This window comes from Aptenodytes forsteri, unplaced genomic scaffold (genome assembly GCF_000699145.1).
Source record: "Aptenodytes forsteri isolate BGI_AS27 unplaced genomic scaffold, ASM69914v1 Scaffold84, whole genome shotgun sequence".
NCBI classification, from domain to species: Eukaryota; Metazoa; Chordata; class Aves; order Sphenisciformes; family Spheniscidae; genus Aptenodytes; species Aptenodytes forsteri.
In genome coordinates this window covers 3,956,152-3,974,621 of record NW_008795492.1, presented here as the reverse complement: position 1 = coordinate 3,974,621, position 18,470 = coordinate 3,956,152, and the positions used below count along the sequence as shown (strand labels likewise).

General features: G+C 40.1%; 1 protein-coding gene across 1 annotated transcript in view; it reads right to left on the bottom strand.

Annotated features, from left to right (window-relative positions):
- Window positions 1–13,684, bottom strand: part of LOC103900922 — a 120,721-nt gene extending 107,037 nt beyond the window's left edge. Inside the window, exons 1-8 of the mRNA XM_009281706.1 lie at window positions 13,630–13,684; window positions 10,345–10,395; window positions 8,364–8,524; window positions 6,770–6,840; window positions 4,557–4,722; window positions 3,437–3,574; window positions 2,377–2,566; window positions 1,208–1,335 (exon numbers count right to left, since the gene is read on the bottom strand). Of these exons, the coding sequence (XP_009279981.1) occupies window positions 1,208–1,335; window positions 2,377–2,566; window positions 3,437–3,574; window positions 4,557–4,722; window positions 6,770–6,840; window positions 8,364–8,524; window positions 10,345–10,395; window positions 13,630–13,684 (960 nt within the window). The remainder of the gene's footprint in view (window positions 1–1,207; window positions 1,336–2,376; window positions 2,567–3,436; window positions 3,575–4,556; window positions 4,723–6,769; window positions 6,841–8,363; window positions 8,525–10,344; window positions 10,396–13,629) is intronic.
- Window positions 13,685–18,470: the final 4,786 nt, after the last annotated feature.

Below are 18,470 nucleotides of genomic sequence, written 5' to 3'. Positions count from 1 at the left end.
GAACATCAGAGGACAGGGAATATATCAGGAATGAGATAACTAAACTCATGAGTGGCAAATTCATGGAGGCACCAAGGCCCAGTTCAGTGCTTTCCCCATTAGACCAAACTTGTTTTCTAGTAATATTCTGACCTCGAATGACTTAAACAAGAAGTGTGTTCTTCTATTTTCAAATTTACATTTTTTTCACATTGTTCTATATAGGAACTTCATTACTAGCAAGAACCACTCCATCTGAAGCATAATGGGATATAAAGTGCCCTCTCTTTTAGATCATTGCCCTCAGTTCATCTCAGGTCAGCAATGATTAAGCGCCATCATCTGTTGATCCTTCTGTATTGTATATAACAGGTGTTCTTGATAATGTCTGAATTTCACAGAAGACAGGATCTTCATTTCAAAGACAGTGACAAATACTAACTGATCCAGCTGCTGCCAGTGTCAACAAAAATTACAAGACCTGAGTGAGCTAAGGAGACAGGCAAACCCTCTTCTAGAATGATGGTCATCATAGAAAAAAATTAAGCCACTGCATGTTCCACGTGACCAGAATATTCCACCCTAACTTAGCAGCATTCACCAATGAAAATGGTTTAGGTGAGAAGAGATTCCCTCTGGATCCAAGCAGCATCCCCAGAAAACACGATGGTTATTATTAGAATTCATCAGAAGCACATGGAACTAACCAGCCAAGATCCAGAGGCAAGGGTTTCATGTGCAAACTGTTTTGAGGGGATGAGGTAACAGGAGAAGGACCACAGAACTCCAATAAACATGGAAACAGCAGCACTACCGGGGCAGTATCCCACACTAAAGCTGTAGAAAAGGGTTTTTACAATTAAGCATCAAAACCGTCAGTGATAACCCAAACCAGACATTTTTTGTTTGTTTGTTTTCTCCAAAAAACCCAAAAATCCAGAACATTTTCTTTCAGGTTAATTTAGAATACAGTTCAAAATTGCTTTTGCCCAATATTCAGGGGCCATATGACATTTTGATTCTTCATTTTGATTTATTGTTTATATAGGAAAATGACACTTCAAAGCATTTTATCTTTCTATAATTCCATATTAAAAAATTCCCCAAACAATGGAAGGCTTCAGTATTTCAAAACTGCTGCTCTCCTAGTCACCTCTTATCTGTGTAGGAGAACTCTCAGACCACAAAGGGCCTTACAAGGAAACAGAGGTTATGGGTAAAAGCTTACCTCAAAACTCGCACTATGTGCTAAGCAAAGCTTCCACACTAGTTCAGTCACTTCCCCTCCAGTGACTGCCCTCTCAGTTTGTTCCCTTTCATAGAGCATGCTGGTCACATACAGATCCTCAGAGTCCACTGGAAAGACATAAGGAAAAATCAGATATCTGGTGGTTGCTGGCCATCTGCTATGATTAACCCTAAATGCTAGGGGAAAGTTTCTCTCTCAGCCTTTATTGCTACATGTAAGAATCTCTCTAGTCTCAGTAAAGCCAAGGGATGAATGTGAATGCCTGCAGTCAGGTTGAATTTAAGAATACAACAGAATAAAGGCCTAAAGACAAGTGTGACCTGAAAGAAAGAGTCAGAGAAACAAGACAAAGAAGATACACATGAAAAAAGTCCCACTTTCCATCAATATGCCTCTTACAATGGCCCTGCTACTTTACATTCATTGCCCTTTCCAATTTTATGTAATCACTCGCTCCTCCCAAAAATTCAACAGGAGATCTAAGTGCCAAGAAAAATAAATGGCTCGGCTCTTAACCTCTTCCTGAGGAAGAATCTTGTCACCTTATGTCAGCATAACTATAAACAAAAAGTGTCCTGGAAATTTGGATTTTCCTTTAAAAAAAAAAAAATACTTAGAAGTAGACAAAAAAAATAACACAACATGTTTCTCAACATTTAGAGCTCAACTTTAAAAATCTTTCCTCAGGCAAGCCTCTCACTGAGTTCAGAAAAATCATTCTCCTAAGGAGAAGCACACAGAGCAAAGAAGGAGCAAAAATTGAAACAGTTCTCAGACATGGCGTGTCCTTAGTTCCATTAGGACTTGCAATTATTTAGGCTCCATTTGTACACAAACTAGGAATTGTCCAGAGACACAGGAAGGCTGATGCTCTGCATATAAGGGGGCTAGGTATGTAAAGTAGGTAAAAAAAGGGTTGGCCATTAAGGAAATCTATCACTTTTGGAGACCCACCCAGCTTCCAGTTACAGCAGGCCCCAACTCACAAAGAAGGGACAGCTCTCAGTAGCCCAGCCTGTAAAAACATCCAGTTTCACATAGTTTAATGCATGAAAGGAAATATCAGGTGCAAAGAGTTCTCACAGGCAAGACGCAGTCCCAAGATTTTTCTAGGAAATAAATTTATTTTAGCAGAAACATCATGTTACCTTTTTTGTACAGCGTCTCTGTTTCCACTTGAAAGAGTTTCAGCGAAGACCATGTCTGCGTCTTTGCCCCACTGCCCTTCCAAGAGAACGGTGTAACAAGGTTGGACTCGGTACATTTGGCCTCTGCCAGGACTCTATCCTTCACGGTCTGAACACATTCCAGCTGGGAGGACAGGATCTGCTGCTCAGACTGAGAAGAACAGATACTTCAGGTAAAGTCCTGATGACCTATGTCAGCCTGCCTAATCCTTTCTCTCCCAACTTCATGGAGGGTTCCAGTTCTGTGATACAGTGTGAAGTCTTGTCCAGACCTTTGACAGCGCCCAGCCTGTGGAGGTTAATACGCTCTTTATTTTCAGTCTAGTTTTTCCATCACTGAAACACAACTGCTACTAACTTTCAGTGTCAAATGGTGTCAATTCATTTCAGCTCACAAAGCATCAGTGTTAAGCAAATCTTTTTGGTCAGCAGAGTTGAGAAAAGCAAAAGGCTGGTAAATTATGACTAGCTAGTACAATACAAGAAACAAGTAATATTCACCTAATAGAAACAGCACAAGATACAAACATTGACTGTATTTGCCATGAACAGTGGAAAGCTGTAAGTTTCGCTTTTAGGGAAGCTCCTATCTTTCCAAAGTTTTCTGCAAATAACAACTTCCTTTGCACAACCTATTTTTCTTATCCACATCTCTACTTTCAGTTTACCACTATAACATATTTTAATGACAGAGTTTAATCCAGGCGCCTAACAACCTCCTGCATTTATACTATAATGCTCATCAACTACAATGCAAATTTGCATTAAAAACAAATTCTGTGAATAATAGGCATTACAGGGACAATAATATTCATCATTTCTTTGCTAAGAATTCAAGTTTGGGCAGACACACACAAATATAATTGAGCATAAATGACTATAAAAAAATGTTTTCATTTAAATTATGAAAAACGTTCCTACTAGCAGAAGTACCTGACATGAATTGGAAACCTGGTACTCAGATTCTTCAAAGAAATTAAAAGGCCCTGTGGAAGAAGCAGTGTCATTCCCCAACGCTTACCGACATATGAGGAAGAGCATCAGACTGCACAGAAGTAAAACCAGAATACCGATGAGAGCAGAGGTTTAAGTCCCTTGTCTTGACAAGAATAGGACCTTTTCGCTGATACCTGGTTGGGCATATTCCCAGAACATCCACCTAGCAAGAAACGTACAGAGTTGAATCACACATGCACACATACTGTACAAGCAGGCATTATGGGCTATTACAATTAATTTTAATAATTGCTTTGTTGTAATAACAATGCAACAGAGACCTAAATTCTCCCTTGCAGGACACTGGCCTCGCCACAAAAGCCATGGAAAGGCAAATCATTTTAAAGACCTTGGACAAACTTTATAATATTCAGAGTTTCTTGATTTGTTTAACTTCACTGTGTTATTCTGAATCAGATCATTTACAGATGTGTACTTTTTCATTTAAGATTTTGTGGATTTGCAGGGAAGCATTAATTCAGAAAAGCAATTCTATTCAGAATAAATGTAATTACCTATGGGCGTCCCAAGCCTTATTGCAGAACATCTATTTAAGCACTGATATGTAGCAATAGCATGAGAATGAGGTAGTGCACATCGTGCTGAAGGTCAGTCTAGAGACTGCTCTTCACAACAGAAGAAGTGCAGCCATTGAGGTATCTCAGCTGCACTCATGCAAACACATGGGTGACAGTGGGGTACTCTGGACTATTATTTCAGTGTAACACAGCAAAACTTGAGCTTAAGTATTAAAAAATAAATAAATGCAAAGAACTCTGAGAAGCCTGATCTTAAAGCCTCCTGAAATTAATGAAAAAAGTCATGATGAATAATCATGAATAATGAATACTGTATTTTCCCCAGAGAACAGGTAAAGCACATGCCCTGGTGTTACAACTCCTCAGAGAATTCTGCAATACACAGCTTTTCCTCAGATAACAAGGTAGTGGATTCCAACCCTCAACAAGAATGCAAGTTATAGATAATTTCATAACATTCACTACCAAAAGCAATCAGATGACCACCACTGGCTGTTGACCAGTCACCAAGTGGCAAAAACCTTTAGTTATTTAAAAAGGGAATAGACTTAACATGCACCAAGGGCTAACAGCCACCCTAGAGCATGACTCTACCAATGGTCTCACCTCTTCAATGACTGCACTAGCAGTGGATGCTTGGGACGTCTGCAGGACACTGAGAATGCCTCGCTTTATGTTCAGTGCCCAGGTCTGTTCACTCCTCACAGGACAGAGCTTCAGAACTTTCCCATCATGGAAAGAAAAATGAAGAGGATGCTGTTCTAGTATTTCCCTGCAATAAAACAGTTTACAGTTTCTTGCTTTAAACAGTGGCTGCAAGTCAGTTTATGGCATTAGACTCAGATTTTCTGAACAGAGCTGTTCCTCCACAATCGATCTGTCTTGTTCTGTATCTCCATTCTTTACAGCAAGCCTCTATTCTTCATGAATTCTCCCTGACCCTAAGAGCCCTTAAAATAAAAACCAAACCAAAACAAAAACTACCAAGATAATCACAGCATCTTTGACATAACCGTAACACTTAATAAAGCCAACTCCTGGTAAATTCTTTACAAGTAATTACACTTAATGGCAACGATTCTTGTTTAATGTAAGAGAGAAATTCCATTTTATGATTCTGGATGCCTTTAGCATTGGTAAGCATGTCTCAATTGCAAAGTAACTGCATGTACTCTTTATCATTCCTCTTCAGATACACACAAGAACAACTCCTTTCCAATCAACACATACCTTCCTGCTCTGCTAGGTATACATACTTGGGCTCTATCCCAAAGTTATCCCCCAGTCTCTGTTGTCAGTTCACTCCCTGATTGCTTTTGCTATCCCAGATTGAGAGTACAGTGTTTTCTACTTTTGCAAGAGATCACTTTTTAACATTGATTTTCAGTCCTAATATAACGTACTTTAATCATATATTTCCCCTCTAAATGGGGAAAAATAAGCGATCCAAAGGAAGAATTCTACAGTAGCCCAATGGTCAGCTCCCATACAGGGAGATACACAGTTCTTCTGCACATTAACTGTGGAACTAATTGTTCATCTCATCAACCAGGTCACAAAGACAATGTAAGAGAAAAAACTTTTACTGCACAAACACCTGGATAAAGTCTTTCCAGGAGAAGAGACTGTGCACATGGGATAAGGGTTTCTGAACTCCTAGGCAACTGTGGTTGCTTTTGCTACTATCTGTGGAAATTACATGCATGTTCAGAGGACAAGCTAGACCACTGTATATTCACAACAGGCTGAGACAAATGCTAATAAGGTTCACTTGTCTGAATAATTATTTTCAATAGCCAAGTTTCACTGAATGCTTTTTTTGCTACCTCCATTTTTTGGCTTCTCTGCAAAGAACAAGACACAACTGCTCTTACCTTTATGAAAATCCTACAAATAACTTCACAAAAGAAGATGTGCCTATACTCTGATTTGAACTCTGATACCACTACCCGTACTGTGGAACACAAAGCTCTTCCTGACGAATATAAAAAGCAATGCATTTACTCCAAACTTGCTCTTTTTGACCCTTTGAATTGAGTCAATTATCTCAGTTCTCAGTGTTGTTTAAAGGCTGAGAATCCAAGTGGCAGGACAAAGAGGAAGATTATAAGGCTGAGCTTAATCAGACAACAGAACTGCTTTTTTTTGACAACCCAAGAAGCATCAGCTCTCTGGGAAAATACCAGACCTCCACAGTTTGAAGAGACCTTTTTGTATAGGCATCTTCACTAGTCTATACCTTTGCAAGTCAGAGGGAAACACACTGACATATGTTAGGAATGAGCTACTAAAAACAAAAACATAAAAGGAAGAAAATTACATTAGATAAATGCAATTTAAATAGCCTGGAAGAAAAAACCCAACGTTTTGCATCGTGAGAATCCTCCAAACCAAGAACTTCTGAAATGTACTTCAAAACTCAAGAGTCTGTACAAGTAGCAACTGCAACTCAGAGAACTAGTGAGCGATCCATACACGCTGCTAGCCAGCTAGAGGCCTGATAATTTGTACCCAGAATAATTTTAATTGTCTACTCTCCAAATATTTCTACATAGAAAGGGATGAAAATTAGGTTTAAAAAAAACCTTTTTGGACCAAATGCCTCTCATTTTGCTGATGGTGCTCATATCTGGATCCTTGCTTTTTAAAAAAAAAACAAAAAACAAAAAAAAAACCACAAAAAAACAAAACCAACAAAACAAAACACCAATTGAAACTAAACAGAGTATGAAACAGAGCGAACAATGTCAAGTGAAGCTGCTGCTAAGCCACATAACTTCAAAAAAACAAGAACTAGACCAGATGAGAAGTTTTTCTACCTTAGACTGTCCATTTCCTTCAGAGGGTCCTCTCTGGATGCAAGACTTTTCTTAAGCTGTACATCTTGCACCTAGGAGCAAAGATTATAGAGCAACAAATATCATTGTCAATAAGAACTTGTGGACTTTGTCACGTAAGGATATCTACATAGAATATCATAGACTATGAAAAAAGGCTCAGAGTTGCAAGCAACACAACCACAATAGCCACATCTTCAGGTTGCCTATCTGAGATTGTTTACCAGAAATTCCTTCTACAAAGAACTTTCACTCACTATTAAATACGTTTTATATGGCACTATTATATCCCTTTCATTTTCAAGCCAGAAACAATCACCTACTCTGGGGTAAAGTAGGAGCCTGGATAAACATAAGTCCTTTCTACCCAAGTTGAGAAGCAAAATTACTACCCATCTCAGTTGACTCTTGAGACTATACCTGGTAAAGTTCTCAGTATTCAGTAGCCATTTCATAGCTTACTTTTACTGAATTCAGAGGAGAAAATGCATACTTAAGTTCATTATGGAATTTCCTAAAGTACTTGCAATTTGGCTGGTTGTGGTAAAGAACTGTTCTCAAATGGTAGATCAAAAATGGTAGCTCTCAGCCCCATTTTAAGTACAGCATAGACTGCAACTGTTAGTAATTTTTTTTCTTAATATCTTCTACTTTTTATTTTTTATAAAGACAAGCATTCAATTACGTATTGTTTTGCACATCTTAGGAGGCCTCAAATTAAGACAAAGAGCTAGAGGTTGGAGAATCCAGCCACTAATATTGTAAGGCAGAAGAGAGTGATTCAATCTGAAGACAGTACCCAAATTCTCATTTTTCATGTAAAATCACAGGACCACTGGCCAGTTAATTTTATCCATATGGCCATGTTAGCACAGGGATAACTATCCTATTCTTCACTGGCCTCATGTATATGTGTATATAGTACACACATGTCAACCCCCTGCAGAAACCATGAATTATCCCCTCTGTTACCCTGAAGGAAAATCAAGGCAGATGAGAGAAGTTTATTTTCCATGCTCCCCCTGCTAAGCACTGTAGTTCTCAAACTGGCCTACCGCAGGGCTCCCCCCAGGAAGAAGTCTGTAATTTGAAACTGGTCTGTTCCTCCGGTCACTGAGAGATCGATCTCCTGTCGAGATCAATGGAGTGTTACAAGACTGAATTTTACACTGTGCTAGGACGGCACCAATCCAGCACACCCTACAAGTTTCTCAAATTCTCTTTAAAACGCTTGCTATTTTTAAATTACTGCTACAGATATGAGTGCTTAAAAATAAAGCAAGTTCCTTTCAAAGGGACTAGCTTCATCTCCGGTTCTGCACTTCATGTGACAAAACAGTGAAACTGTCATGCCACTTAGGAAAGAAAACAATGATTTGTTTTATCTGCCCTTTGAAACTGGCAAATACTTAATTTGAAGCCGTGCCACATCAAAGCAATTCTGCCACTCTGAGATCCAGAATTGAACTGCCTTTAATTACAAGAAAAACAAATGCTTTAAATGTAGCAGTAATCCCAAAGATACAGTTCCACGTTAGCTCATCCCAATCACTCCGACAATTATGACAATACTCACTTTCAAAACCATCTGGCAATTCCCCAATACCTCAATGATCACTGTGCTCTCCAGAGAGATGCCACTGCTTTTGTAAATACTTCCCTGCAGGAATGTGCTGGTGACTGTTGAATACCTGTAGCTGTATCTAGCTCTTTTGGGGAAGTACGATGCACTGTGTCCTAGGAAACAAACAAAAAAACCCTTCTTTTAGTCTATTAGGCTTCCCCCTCCTCCTATTTTTTTTCTACTTTTTAATCTTTTGGCCACTGAAATCAGCTAAACAAGGGGCTGGATATTCAGAATGTTCCCTTCCCACCTGGACTTAAAATTGAAAGAACTGGGTTTCTGAAAGCACCCTGCATGCTAGCGATAGCTCCTGTATAGAAGGTGAAAAGAATGCCTCTCTCTCCTATGCATATAACCTCACAATTTCCATCAAGGCAGGAATCTAATTTCCAAGAGCAGAAAAGGAATGCAATGTATTTACAGCATGATGCTTTCGACACCTTTCAGAGAGCATCAAAGCAGGACCTTTGCAACAGCAAGATGAAAACGATCTGCTGATGCATTCAGTGCTTTTCATGCCCACGCTGTGGCTACACATATGCAGACAAACTAAATGACGTGGGTTTTAAGTAAAGAACTTTGGTTCTGAAAGCCAGCCCGAAAAGATCCAGGCTGAGGAAAAGAAAGCATGGGAAGATAAGGATTATTTGGTATTTGTATGAAGATACTGTAATGACCTGGCAAGTGTCTATGGGTAGCACTGTCTCCTCGTGAATATAATGTCAGACACCCTCATGTGTGCTGCATGGTCTCTCTATTCCTCTAATCAAAGGAGATTCTTTTCTAGACCAGGTGGTAAGAATTATCCCTGAAACAATGAGAAGACCAGAGTCATAATACCTTCAATGTCATACATTTTGGTGGCTGTCGTGTGTGAGATTGTAACGAATACAGTATCCCTAAAAGATAAGACATCATGGTACAACCTTAACTGGGACCACTGAAGTGCAGAAGAGGGAAAATTCAAAGAAAATACTCTCCCTTCCCTCAGATGAAGAAGACAACACCTAGGAAAAATGACCACTGTGGCTCCCATAATGGAGAGCTGCTTCTTCTCTGCCTCACAGCAGCACTGCAACACTTGAGCACTTTCATAGAATCATAGAATCATTAAGGTTGGAAAGACCTCTAAGATCATCGAGTCCAACTGTCAACCCAACACCACCATGCCCACTAAACCATGTCCCTAAGCGCCTCATCTACACGTCTTCTAAATACTTCCAGGGATGGTGACTCAACCACTTCCCTGTTCCAATGTTTAACCACTCTTTCAGTAAAGAAATTTTTCCTCATGTCCTTTCAATGACAAAGCCACAGAGAGATGAAGTAATATTGAACAAATGAAGGGTCTCTGAGCCACACTGTCTGAGTAGGTAGCTAAGGGGCCAGGGCAAGATCTCCTTGGGAGCAGAACATCCATGTGCTGCCCTTGCTGTTACACTGTGAAGCACTTTTGCACATTCAAGTACCCGCTGGCATGTAAATGAGAAGCTACACCTCAAGCCATTCAACCAAACCTTTCCAGGTCAGTTCAGTATCCTGTCTTCCTGTCCGTTCCTCCTTCACAGAATAGAAGTTTTGTGCCTGCTCACTGAAGAAGTCTTTCTTCATGCCTGTTTCAGTATGAAAGGAGCTAACACTGGGTACTGCTAAAAAAACCACTCATACATGGCTGGGTTTTGTCCTGCACTGGTTTAGTAGTTTGCTTAGCTCTAACGTCTATGAGTTTTCTGAGTTCACAGAATGCGAACTTTAGGCAGGTCTGGGCCTGGTAAAGCTTAGTGCAACTTCTCCGCTACATCCATGAATGTCGATCACTCAGACATAAGTATCATTCTTCTAAGAACACAACATCCCTGCTGAAGAGAACAAGTTTTCAAATCCCTCGTTCCTTATCACATACAAGGCCTGAATACAGTCTTGTTTTACTCACCTACACACTCCGCAAAACAGGAAGCTCCGTAACTTAAACTCTCCAAGGATCCTGCAACGACAGGTAAGATAACAGAAAAACACTGAAAATTTGTGTGCAGCTCAGGACAGACCTGCTGCTTTTCAATTACAATGAAATAACTGAAACCAAAGCATGACCCTCAAAAGAAAAAAAAAAAAAAAAAAATCCATGAGAGTTTTGCTACCAAGTATACAGGGACAAGACTTAGCTCTTGCCCCTTTCCACACATCTATACCACACAAGCACATACATAAAGGAATGACATGCCTCAGTGTATTTATTGAGGTAGGTATGGAAATGCAACAATACCATGGATTACCAAGCAAATTTTAAAAAGGGGTTCTTAATCCAAGAAAGAAATACACATTTTATACACCACACTTCTTCACATCCATAGGCTTTCAACTTTATTGCAGTTAGGGAAAATTTCTACTTAGCTAAGATTTTTATTGCACATGGCCATTCAAGAATCATAAGTATCATTTAAAGCAGAACAAGAGCAAACTTTACTACCCAAGAAAAACTTTTCCAGCACCAGCACACTAAGGAACCCTTAAACATCACAACTCAAGGGTGGCAGTTGTTTAAGACGTCCTTTAACACTGGAGAGCCTGTTCTCCAGCATGACTTTCATTCAGACTTTGACTGGGAGGGCAGCGAATTCAAGCTGATGCAGAACACGCTTACACCACACAGATGGAATTGCTTTAGATTTGCGTTGGCATGAACAGGGGAAACAGTCAGGGCTGCTACGTACAGAGCCTCCATTCCTTCTCTTCACTCTGTGCGCACACATCTGCACAGTAAACTAGTAAGACTCTCACTCTAATGCTCTGACACTGAACGACCTTAAATAAGCCTGGCAGAGTTACATTCATCAGTTATTGCAAGCACTGGTAGACAACATAAAAGTCCACGATGAACTGGAAGAAAAATTCTGTTTTCACAGAGAAGTTAAGCAACAGGGAAATTTTTAGGGTATCTATTTCCTGTGCATCACTGTGATTGCCCCTACAAGCATGATGACTGGGCACTCAAAGGGCTAGACTGATGCAAATCATGCTCCAGCACATGAAGCAAAATCTTTGCGGATTGCTTTCACCCCTGGCAAATACACAGGTACTATGTTGAAGACTGGCCTAATGGTCCTGATCTCTTGAGAACTTCCGTGACAAACTTGAGCTGAATTACAGGAATTTTGAGAGAGGAGCCCCATGATGGACATATGTGAGACGCATTTTCGAGGACTTGATCCTGCACTGCTAACACTCCCCAGCACTCAACTCAGCAAGTTACCCCAAGCCCTAGATATTGATAGGAACGTGCACATGGCAAAATCAGTCAGATCCCAGCTGCTCATATGCACCGCAGTGATATACAAGGAACAGCCAAAAGCAAATACATGATCCTGCTGCACTTCAATACATGGCACTTGTATGTACCATAGTGAAAGAAAATGCTACTTTTATTAATAAATCATGTATTACATGATTTAATTAGTATTAAAAACATTCAGCCCTAACTTGCCATTATTGATAAATCTTTCTTAAAAATAACTCCCACAAGAAGTTCAATAGTAAGTATAATCGCCCGCAACCTCTATGCTATACTGTATGCTAATGAACCTCCCTGTTAAGCCCTAACTAACATCCCTGCGTTGCTCAGCTTTGTCTCCCACTGGAGTCACACATTTAAAGAGCCTCTTTATTCTGGTTCTCTGCTTTTGGATGTTTTATATATGCTATATGCCTGAAGAAAATGCTCTTGTCAAACTACAACATTTAAAAATCCACATTTATATTATTTATTGGAACCATATTTTCCCTTCTCTTAATCCTTTTTTTTGAAATGTCAAAGTTATTGGCAGGAGGAAAGAAGGGAATTCACTGGTTTTGGAACAAAAATAAGAAAGTGTTTGTTTCTTCAGCACCCACTCAAGCTTATACACATTCTTATTCCCAAGTTAAAATTTAAGTTTCTGGAGACTAGAATTACATTTTTCTTGAAAAGGTCTTTCCCCAAAATTTATATTTTCCTCCCAACAAATGCTCCTTTTTATTTTGCAGAATTAATTTTCTTTATGGAACTTCAGATTTTACCTTTAAAAAGCATGAATAACATGTTATTTTCAAGCAAACTTGGTCCTAGTGCTACAGATATCTGCAAAACTAGAAAACTTCCTAGCATAGAGAGACCAGGTCATGTAACATATGAGAATTATCACTCAATTATCACACTATTAATTTTTATAAATATACCTATCTATACATAAAACATATGCATTAACTTTAACATTCCAAACACACTGCCTTTGGAGAGAAAGAAATACACTTCTCAGTCTCCTTGGGGAAAAAAAATCATCCCTGAGTATCTAGCGGGTCAGGTAAGAAAAGGGCTATCTACCTCACCCTCTTCTTTTAAACAGTGGAAAAAGGTAGTGTTAAGTTAATGGCTTTTAATGAAGAAATCAGTACAAATTATTCAAGAACCTTGAAATAAATATGGTAAGACAAACTTGGAAAATTCATCTCTGTTATGTAGCATCAGATTTTTGAGACGCTGAGCACGCCTCCCCAGGACCATATTTAAGAGCGTTTTCAGCTCCCGTGTGGATACCTGAATGCTGTGCTCAGAATTTTTAAACGTGCTTATCACAGACAGATAGTGTGGTAGGCTGAGCACCTTGGACAATCGGGCACTTTGTTAAGGTGCCTAAATTTAGAGTTTCTGCTCTTGTTCTTTTTATATTTTAAGTTTTCTTCCATAATTTATTTTGGTTCTAAAACCAGCATGCACTTCTCTCTCTTCAGTTGACAAGAGTAACAAAGCACCATATCATTGACGTTTCATGACCTATTCACACTCTTCAGAATCCTTCATCTGCCAAATACCGAAGTGAGCACAATTTTAGAACATGATACTAACATGTTATTTTCAGGTGAGATAATGAATTGACTGGCAGAGTCTCACTGTTTCTGTTGCTTTCCCTAGTAATGCTGAAGGAAGATGCACTAGTTAACTCCGCTCCTTTATAGGTAGGGTGCCCTCCCACCTGCCCGGTACCACCCAGAGAGCTCAGTAAAGCGAATTGCTACACTACACTGAAAATCAAGACAACATGGCTACAAGAATTACTGCAAACCTACAAGCTGTAACATAATTTACAGCATCTCAGAAGTTTTTCTAGTGAGATCATTCCTTAGCAGAAATATTTTGCATTGAGAGGGATCAATCTGAGCAGAGGAAAAAGTTTCTTCTACTTACTCCCCGAAGCTCCTGCCACAACAGCACAGAGTAAAATGATGGCGTGCAGCCCCATGGCCATTGAAATCACCTCCTCAGCCCAGAAGTTAACAAAACCACATCAGTTCTGCTCTCAAAGGCATCTCTGAGAAAGGCAGTGAAAGAATATTTCCTTCACAAAGCAGGAGCTCACTATTTCAACTCCCCTCTTCCAGCCAGAGGAGGGGCTCTGGCAGGGCAGCCTGCAGAGGGGAGGGTGTGCGTGTGTAGTAGGGGGGAGAGACACACACAAACATCTCATCCAGTCTCTAACAGCATTTCAGCCTTTTTGCAAAAAAAGAGAGAGAAGTTAACCTATTAGAAATTCCACAAAACTGCAAGGAAAAGAAATTAAGTATACAGCATCACAACATAGCAAATGCTCAGAACAATCCCACGCAGCAAGTTTAAAATAAATAAAGAAATTTTTAAAAAATCATCCTAGCAATCGTTCCCTGATGATTAATCAATGAAAAAGCAATAGGATGAAAGCAAAAGCTTTGGTGCTGAAGGCAAGGTGTTTCCATTGGGAGCAAGCAAGTTCATGGGAGGCAGCTCATCCCTTCAGCCAAAGTCCCAAACCTAAGCTGGATGAAATTGTGCGTAAATAATACACAAAACAGCAAAACTACAGTCCTTCTGGTAGCAATCAGGTTTTTACAACACGTCAGACATAGGTCTTCCAGGGTTCACTGAACTTGTGATGAAGACCTTCCACTCCTGCTTGAGGGAGATTCACCATCTACCTCCTGTTCTACTGACTCATTCTTCTAGAACTAGGGTTCTCGTCATACGCCTTCCCTGGCAGCCTATGGCCATGTTTACTCTTCACATGTAACAGGATCAATGATCGCTTACGCCACAGAGGCATTGTCAAAACTCAGTTACGTTTGCACGCCACAACCTTCTGAAGGAAGCTGCTGTGGACAGGCAAAGATTTATTTTCTCCTGCTGCCATGTCCTAACCTGCTGTAAGCCCCTCTGGTTTACCCTGAGCTACTGTTTACTTTAAACCAGGTTCACAAGCAGAAATCATAAGTAACAATCCCAGTCACCAGTACTACTCTCCCCCACTAAGCTTGTGTTGTCACAGCCTCTTGCCTGAACTTACTTTCTCCATCAGGTAACATTTGCTCAGTTCAAAATGCTTACGGATTTTACTTAAAGGGAAAGCAACTTCTCACATGTGCTTTGCGTAGATCAATGACCAAAGAAGATGAGAAAGTCAAGTCTGAACAGTTAATGAAATATTCCATGACAAAAGCTGGGCCCCTCTATCAAAATCCCAGATCTACCAAATGCCAAACTGGGGGACAGCTCAGGTCTGAAATGGAATTAAAAAAAAAAAAACTTAGATTTCACACAGTGGCTTGGATTTCCTATGATCAACCCAAAGTGGTAACTGAGAAAGCTGCCTTCCGTCTCCACTGTGATCTTTCAGATTATTCTAATTTCGAAACTGCTTCAGAGATTTCACTGTGGAAATCCTATGACTTGCTGGGTTTGCCATTTTTATTCTGCTGAGTTACTTAGTCCTGTATTCATTCTAATTTTTTATTTTAAGATTACAGCTCATCTGGGCATAGTACATGCTCCATACGTTATCCTGCAGTCATTTAGCTTTTGGTCTACTATCAGCAATATGGACAGAAGCAGGTAAGTGAATAGCTGGGCATGCATATAACACCACCATGAATTTACCAGAAAATTGCTACATTGCGACAATTCTTTTCTTGAATCACTACTATCACCCTTTCTCCACAGTACTCTGACTTTTAACTGTTTATATAGTAAGATTTTTCAACATATTTCACATAGCTGTTGCAAAATAACTTAAAAGCATAAAACTTATACTGAAGTCAGTGGGAATATCAAAATTGGAACTAGAAGGAATTTCTGCCTTATCATGACTCTCCTAAGAACCACATAGCCCGACAGCAACAAGTTACAAGCAGTGTTTGTGTGCTGAGCATTTGCATACCGATGTCCAGAGTCAGCAGAGTACATAAATAGGTGCTTAATTTCAAGCACAAGCACACCCCAAAACTAAGCATGTGCTCAAATCTAAATGCTTTATTGGAACAGGCCATTTTATTAGCCATTTCATCCCCTGCTCAAACACCAGAAGCTCTTTTAGAAACCTTTTTGTCTCTAAATAGCTAGACTTTCCTTAGAACGCTGTGGGTGGGTTTCTCATTAAAAAAAAAAAAAATTAATCAAATTTTCTCTTTCAGTTACATCTTTAATTTTCACCCAGAGTAATTCATGCAGGTCACAGGCAACTCCTTTCCCACAAGGAAGGAGCTTTAGGAAAGAGGGTGGCCAGGAAAGGTTGTATGAACTATGCTGAGAGACATTCTGTGCCCAAAGTCCCTGAAACAAAGCAGGGTCTAACCAGATAGACCAAAAATGTCAGACTGTTCACAAGACTGCAGCACACTAACTTTGGGGATGCCTCAGAACTGCTGCGCATGTGCAGACCAACAACACCGCATGTATGCCTTATCATGTGGCAAGAGAGCATCTTTCTAAGAGGTTACACAACAGGCATCACACTAAGAAAACTGGACTCGTGATGAGCTTTTTGATAAGGTGCCATAGTGTTTAGTAAGAGATATTTTTTATAGCTTTAGGACAAATACTTAGCTACAGATACTAGCATTTCAATCACAATTTCTAGAGTAACAATGCTTTCATACAAAAATAGCTGGTGTGTCATAGAAGACGGGTTCTCTTTAAGAATTAGCAAACAAACTTTCTCAAAAGATTCAAGAGGGAGCAACAGTTTTAATTCGTAAACGTTGGACATATAACTGCATATATATACGCGCAGTTATATATACACTTAATTTTAAGCACAAGCAATCTTGTTAAATATAAAGGATCAAATAAATGCAGACACACAACACATGCTTGAGCAGAGTTAAGAGAAATCCAAATGTCTGTAAGAACAGAGCAGCAGCTATTCAGAAGTTCCCATCAGAAGTCACCAGTGATCCCGGTGTCTGGAACTGGACAGGTCCAGCTTCAGACATCAGCACAACCAGAGTGTAGCTGAGTCTCTCCCCTTCTGATACCAAACTGAGGCTCAACAGCCAGTAATAACACTGAGCCACAGACTGAAAATTGACACAGAAGATCCATGCAAAATAACAGATACAGTGACTTTCTATGTAAAAACATTAATTAAAGAATGGGTTACGTGTCAACATATTAAGAGACTCACAGGTCAGGCTCACATTCATACTTGGATTCAGGCTGTGATCCCCAGGTGTGTTATATATGGAAAGGACTGCTGGAACAGAGAAGCTCAATGATTTGGGGTTTGGCTTAGAGAAAGAAAATAGAATTCAATGTTACCTGGTAACTGCATCTAATTTTCTACTTTGTTTGAACTGTCTTGCTCTGCTTTTTCAGTTACAGCTATAAATCACACTTTCCAAAATAATCAAATTTGCATTTTAATTTCAAGTTTTAGCTTTGCAGCTTCTCATTTCTTAGGGAAGAAACTATATTAATAAAAAGGAAGAAAAGTATCTTATTGTAGGTGTATGAGCACACTCAAGAAGTTAAAAATCTGAGCTTGCTTGAATCTTGACAATTTCATACACCAAATGACAAAGAAATTCGCAAACAAAACTCCAGGGCTTTTTTGTATAAAAAATTGCAAATAGCTCTTTTCAGTGTGTCACAGATTTTGGGCCCTTTGTATTGAAACTTCGAAGTTAGGAATTAAATGCCTGATTTGCAGTGGACTCTTAAATACATGCTGAAGCCAAGCCTTTAAGATAAAACACAGCATAACATTAGTGTCCTGTGTACTTGACTAACTTCACTCATTTGAGCGGGTTGGTAAGTGCAGGATGCAGTCCAAGACTGAAAAACAAGCTCAACATCTTTTAAGCATTTTTTTCCTACCTCCCCCAAAATGAGATTTTTCTAAAAAATCAAAACACCACCCCCAAAACAGGCAGACAAAGAACCTCCCAAAGAAAAATTTCCACCATGGTGCTGTCCTAGATAATCTTAAAATATTGAAGAAAATTTGGCACGTGTGCTGCAAACACACTAGTTTAATGAGACACAGGAGACCGACACTGGCGGTAAGTCTGAGAAAAGTAGTCATCCATTTTAATGGATGTTGTAGTCAAGTTTGCAAAATGAATTTAATCAAAAATACCATCTAGCACGCAACAGAGTAAGGATGTCCATAGACACCTGAAAACTCTACGCTAGCATCGCCAAGAAAATCTGAGCTTTAACAAACTGGTAAAGTCTGTTCTGTAAAGGCCCCACAAGCTCTTTTAAATTAGCATTACTGTTCTAAAACTCACGTTTAACCCCAAGAGGCAAAAGGCAGGAGGAAAGCGCCCTTAGCCACGACTCCAGACTTGCACCTCTGAGCGCGAACACCCGCACGCCCGTCGCCCTCCTGCGATAGCGGCAGGGACTACCGCAGCGCCCGACCAGCGCCCGCTCCCACCTGCCTGTTCTTACCGCTGTTTGGTGTCTTGACAGATTTTACTAGTTCTGAAGCCCATAATGAGACCTGACGAGAGACCCGCCGCCGGAGCGGGCACGCGAGGCGCGGCAGGGAAAACCCTCACAGAACGGAACGCTTCCCAGGGCAGGGCTTCGGGGAAAGTGTTCCAAATACGTTATTTTCCTGGGGGGAAAAAAGCCCCAAAACCGAGCAGCACTGTGAGACGCGTACGTTTTTCAGGCCGTTTACTAGGAGGAAATTAAGCGATGAAGGGGCCAACCGCCTTTCCCAGGGCCGTGGCAGGGCGGCGGCGGCCGCCGCTGCACACCGCCCCACGGCC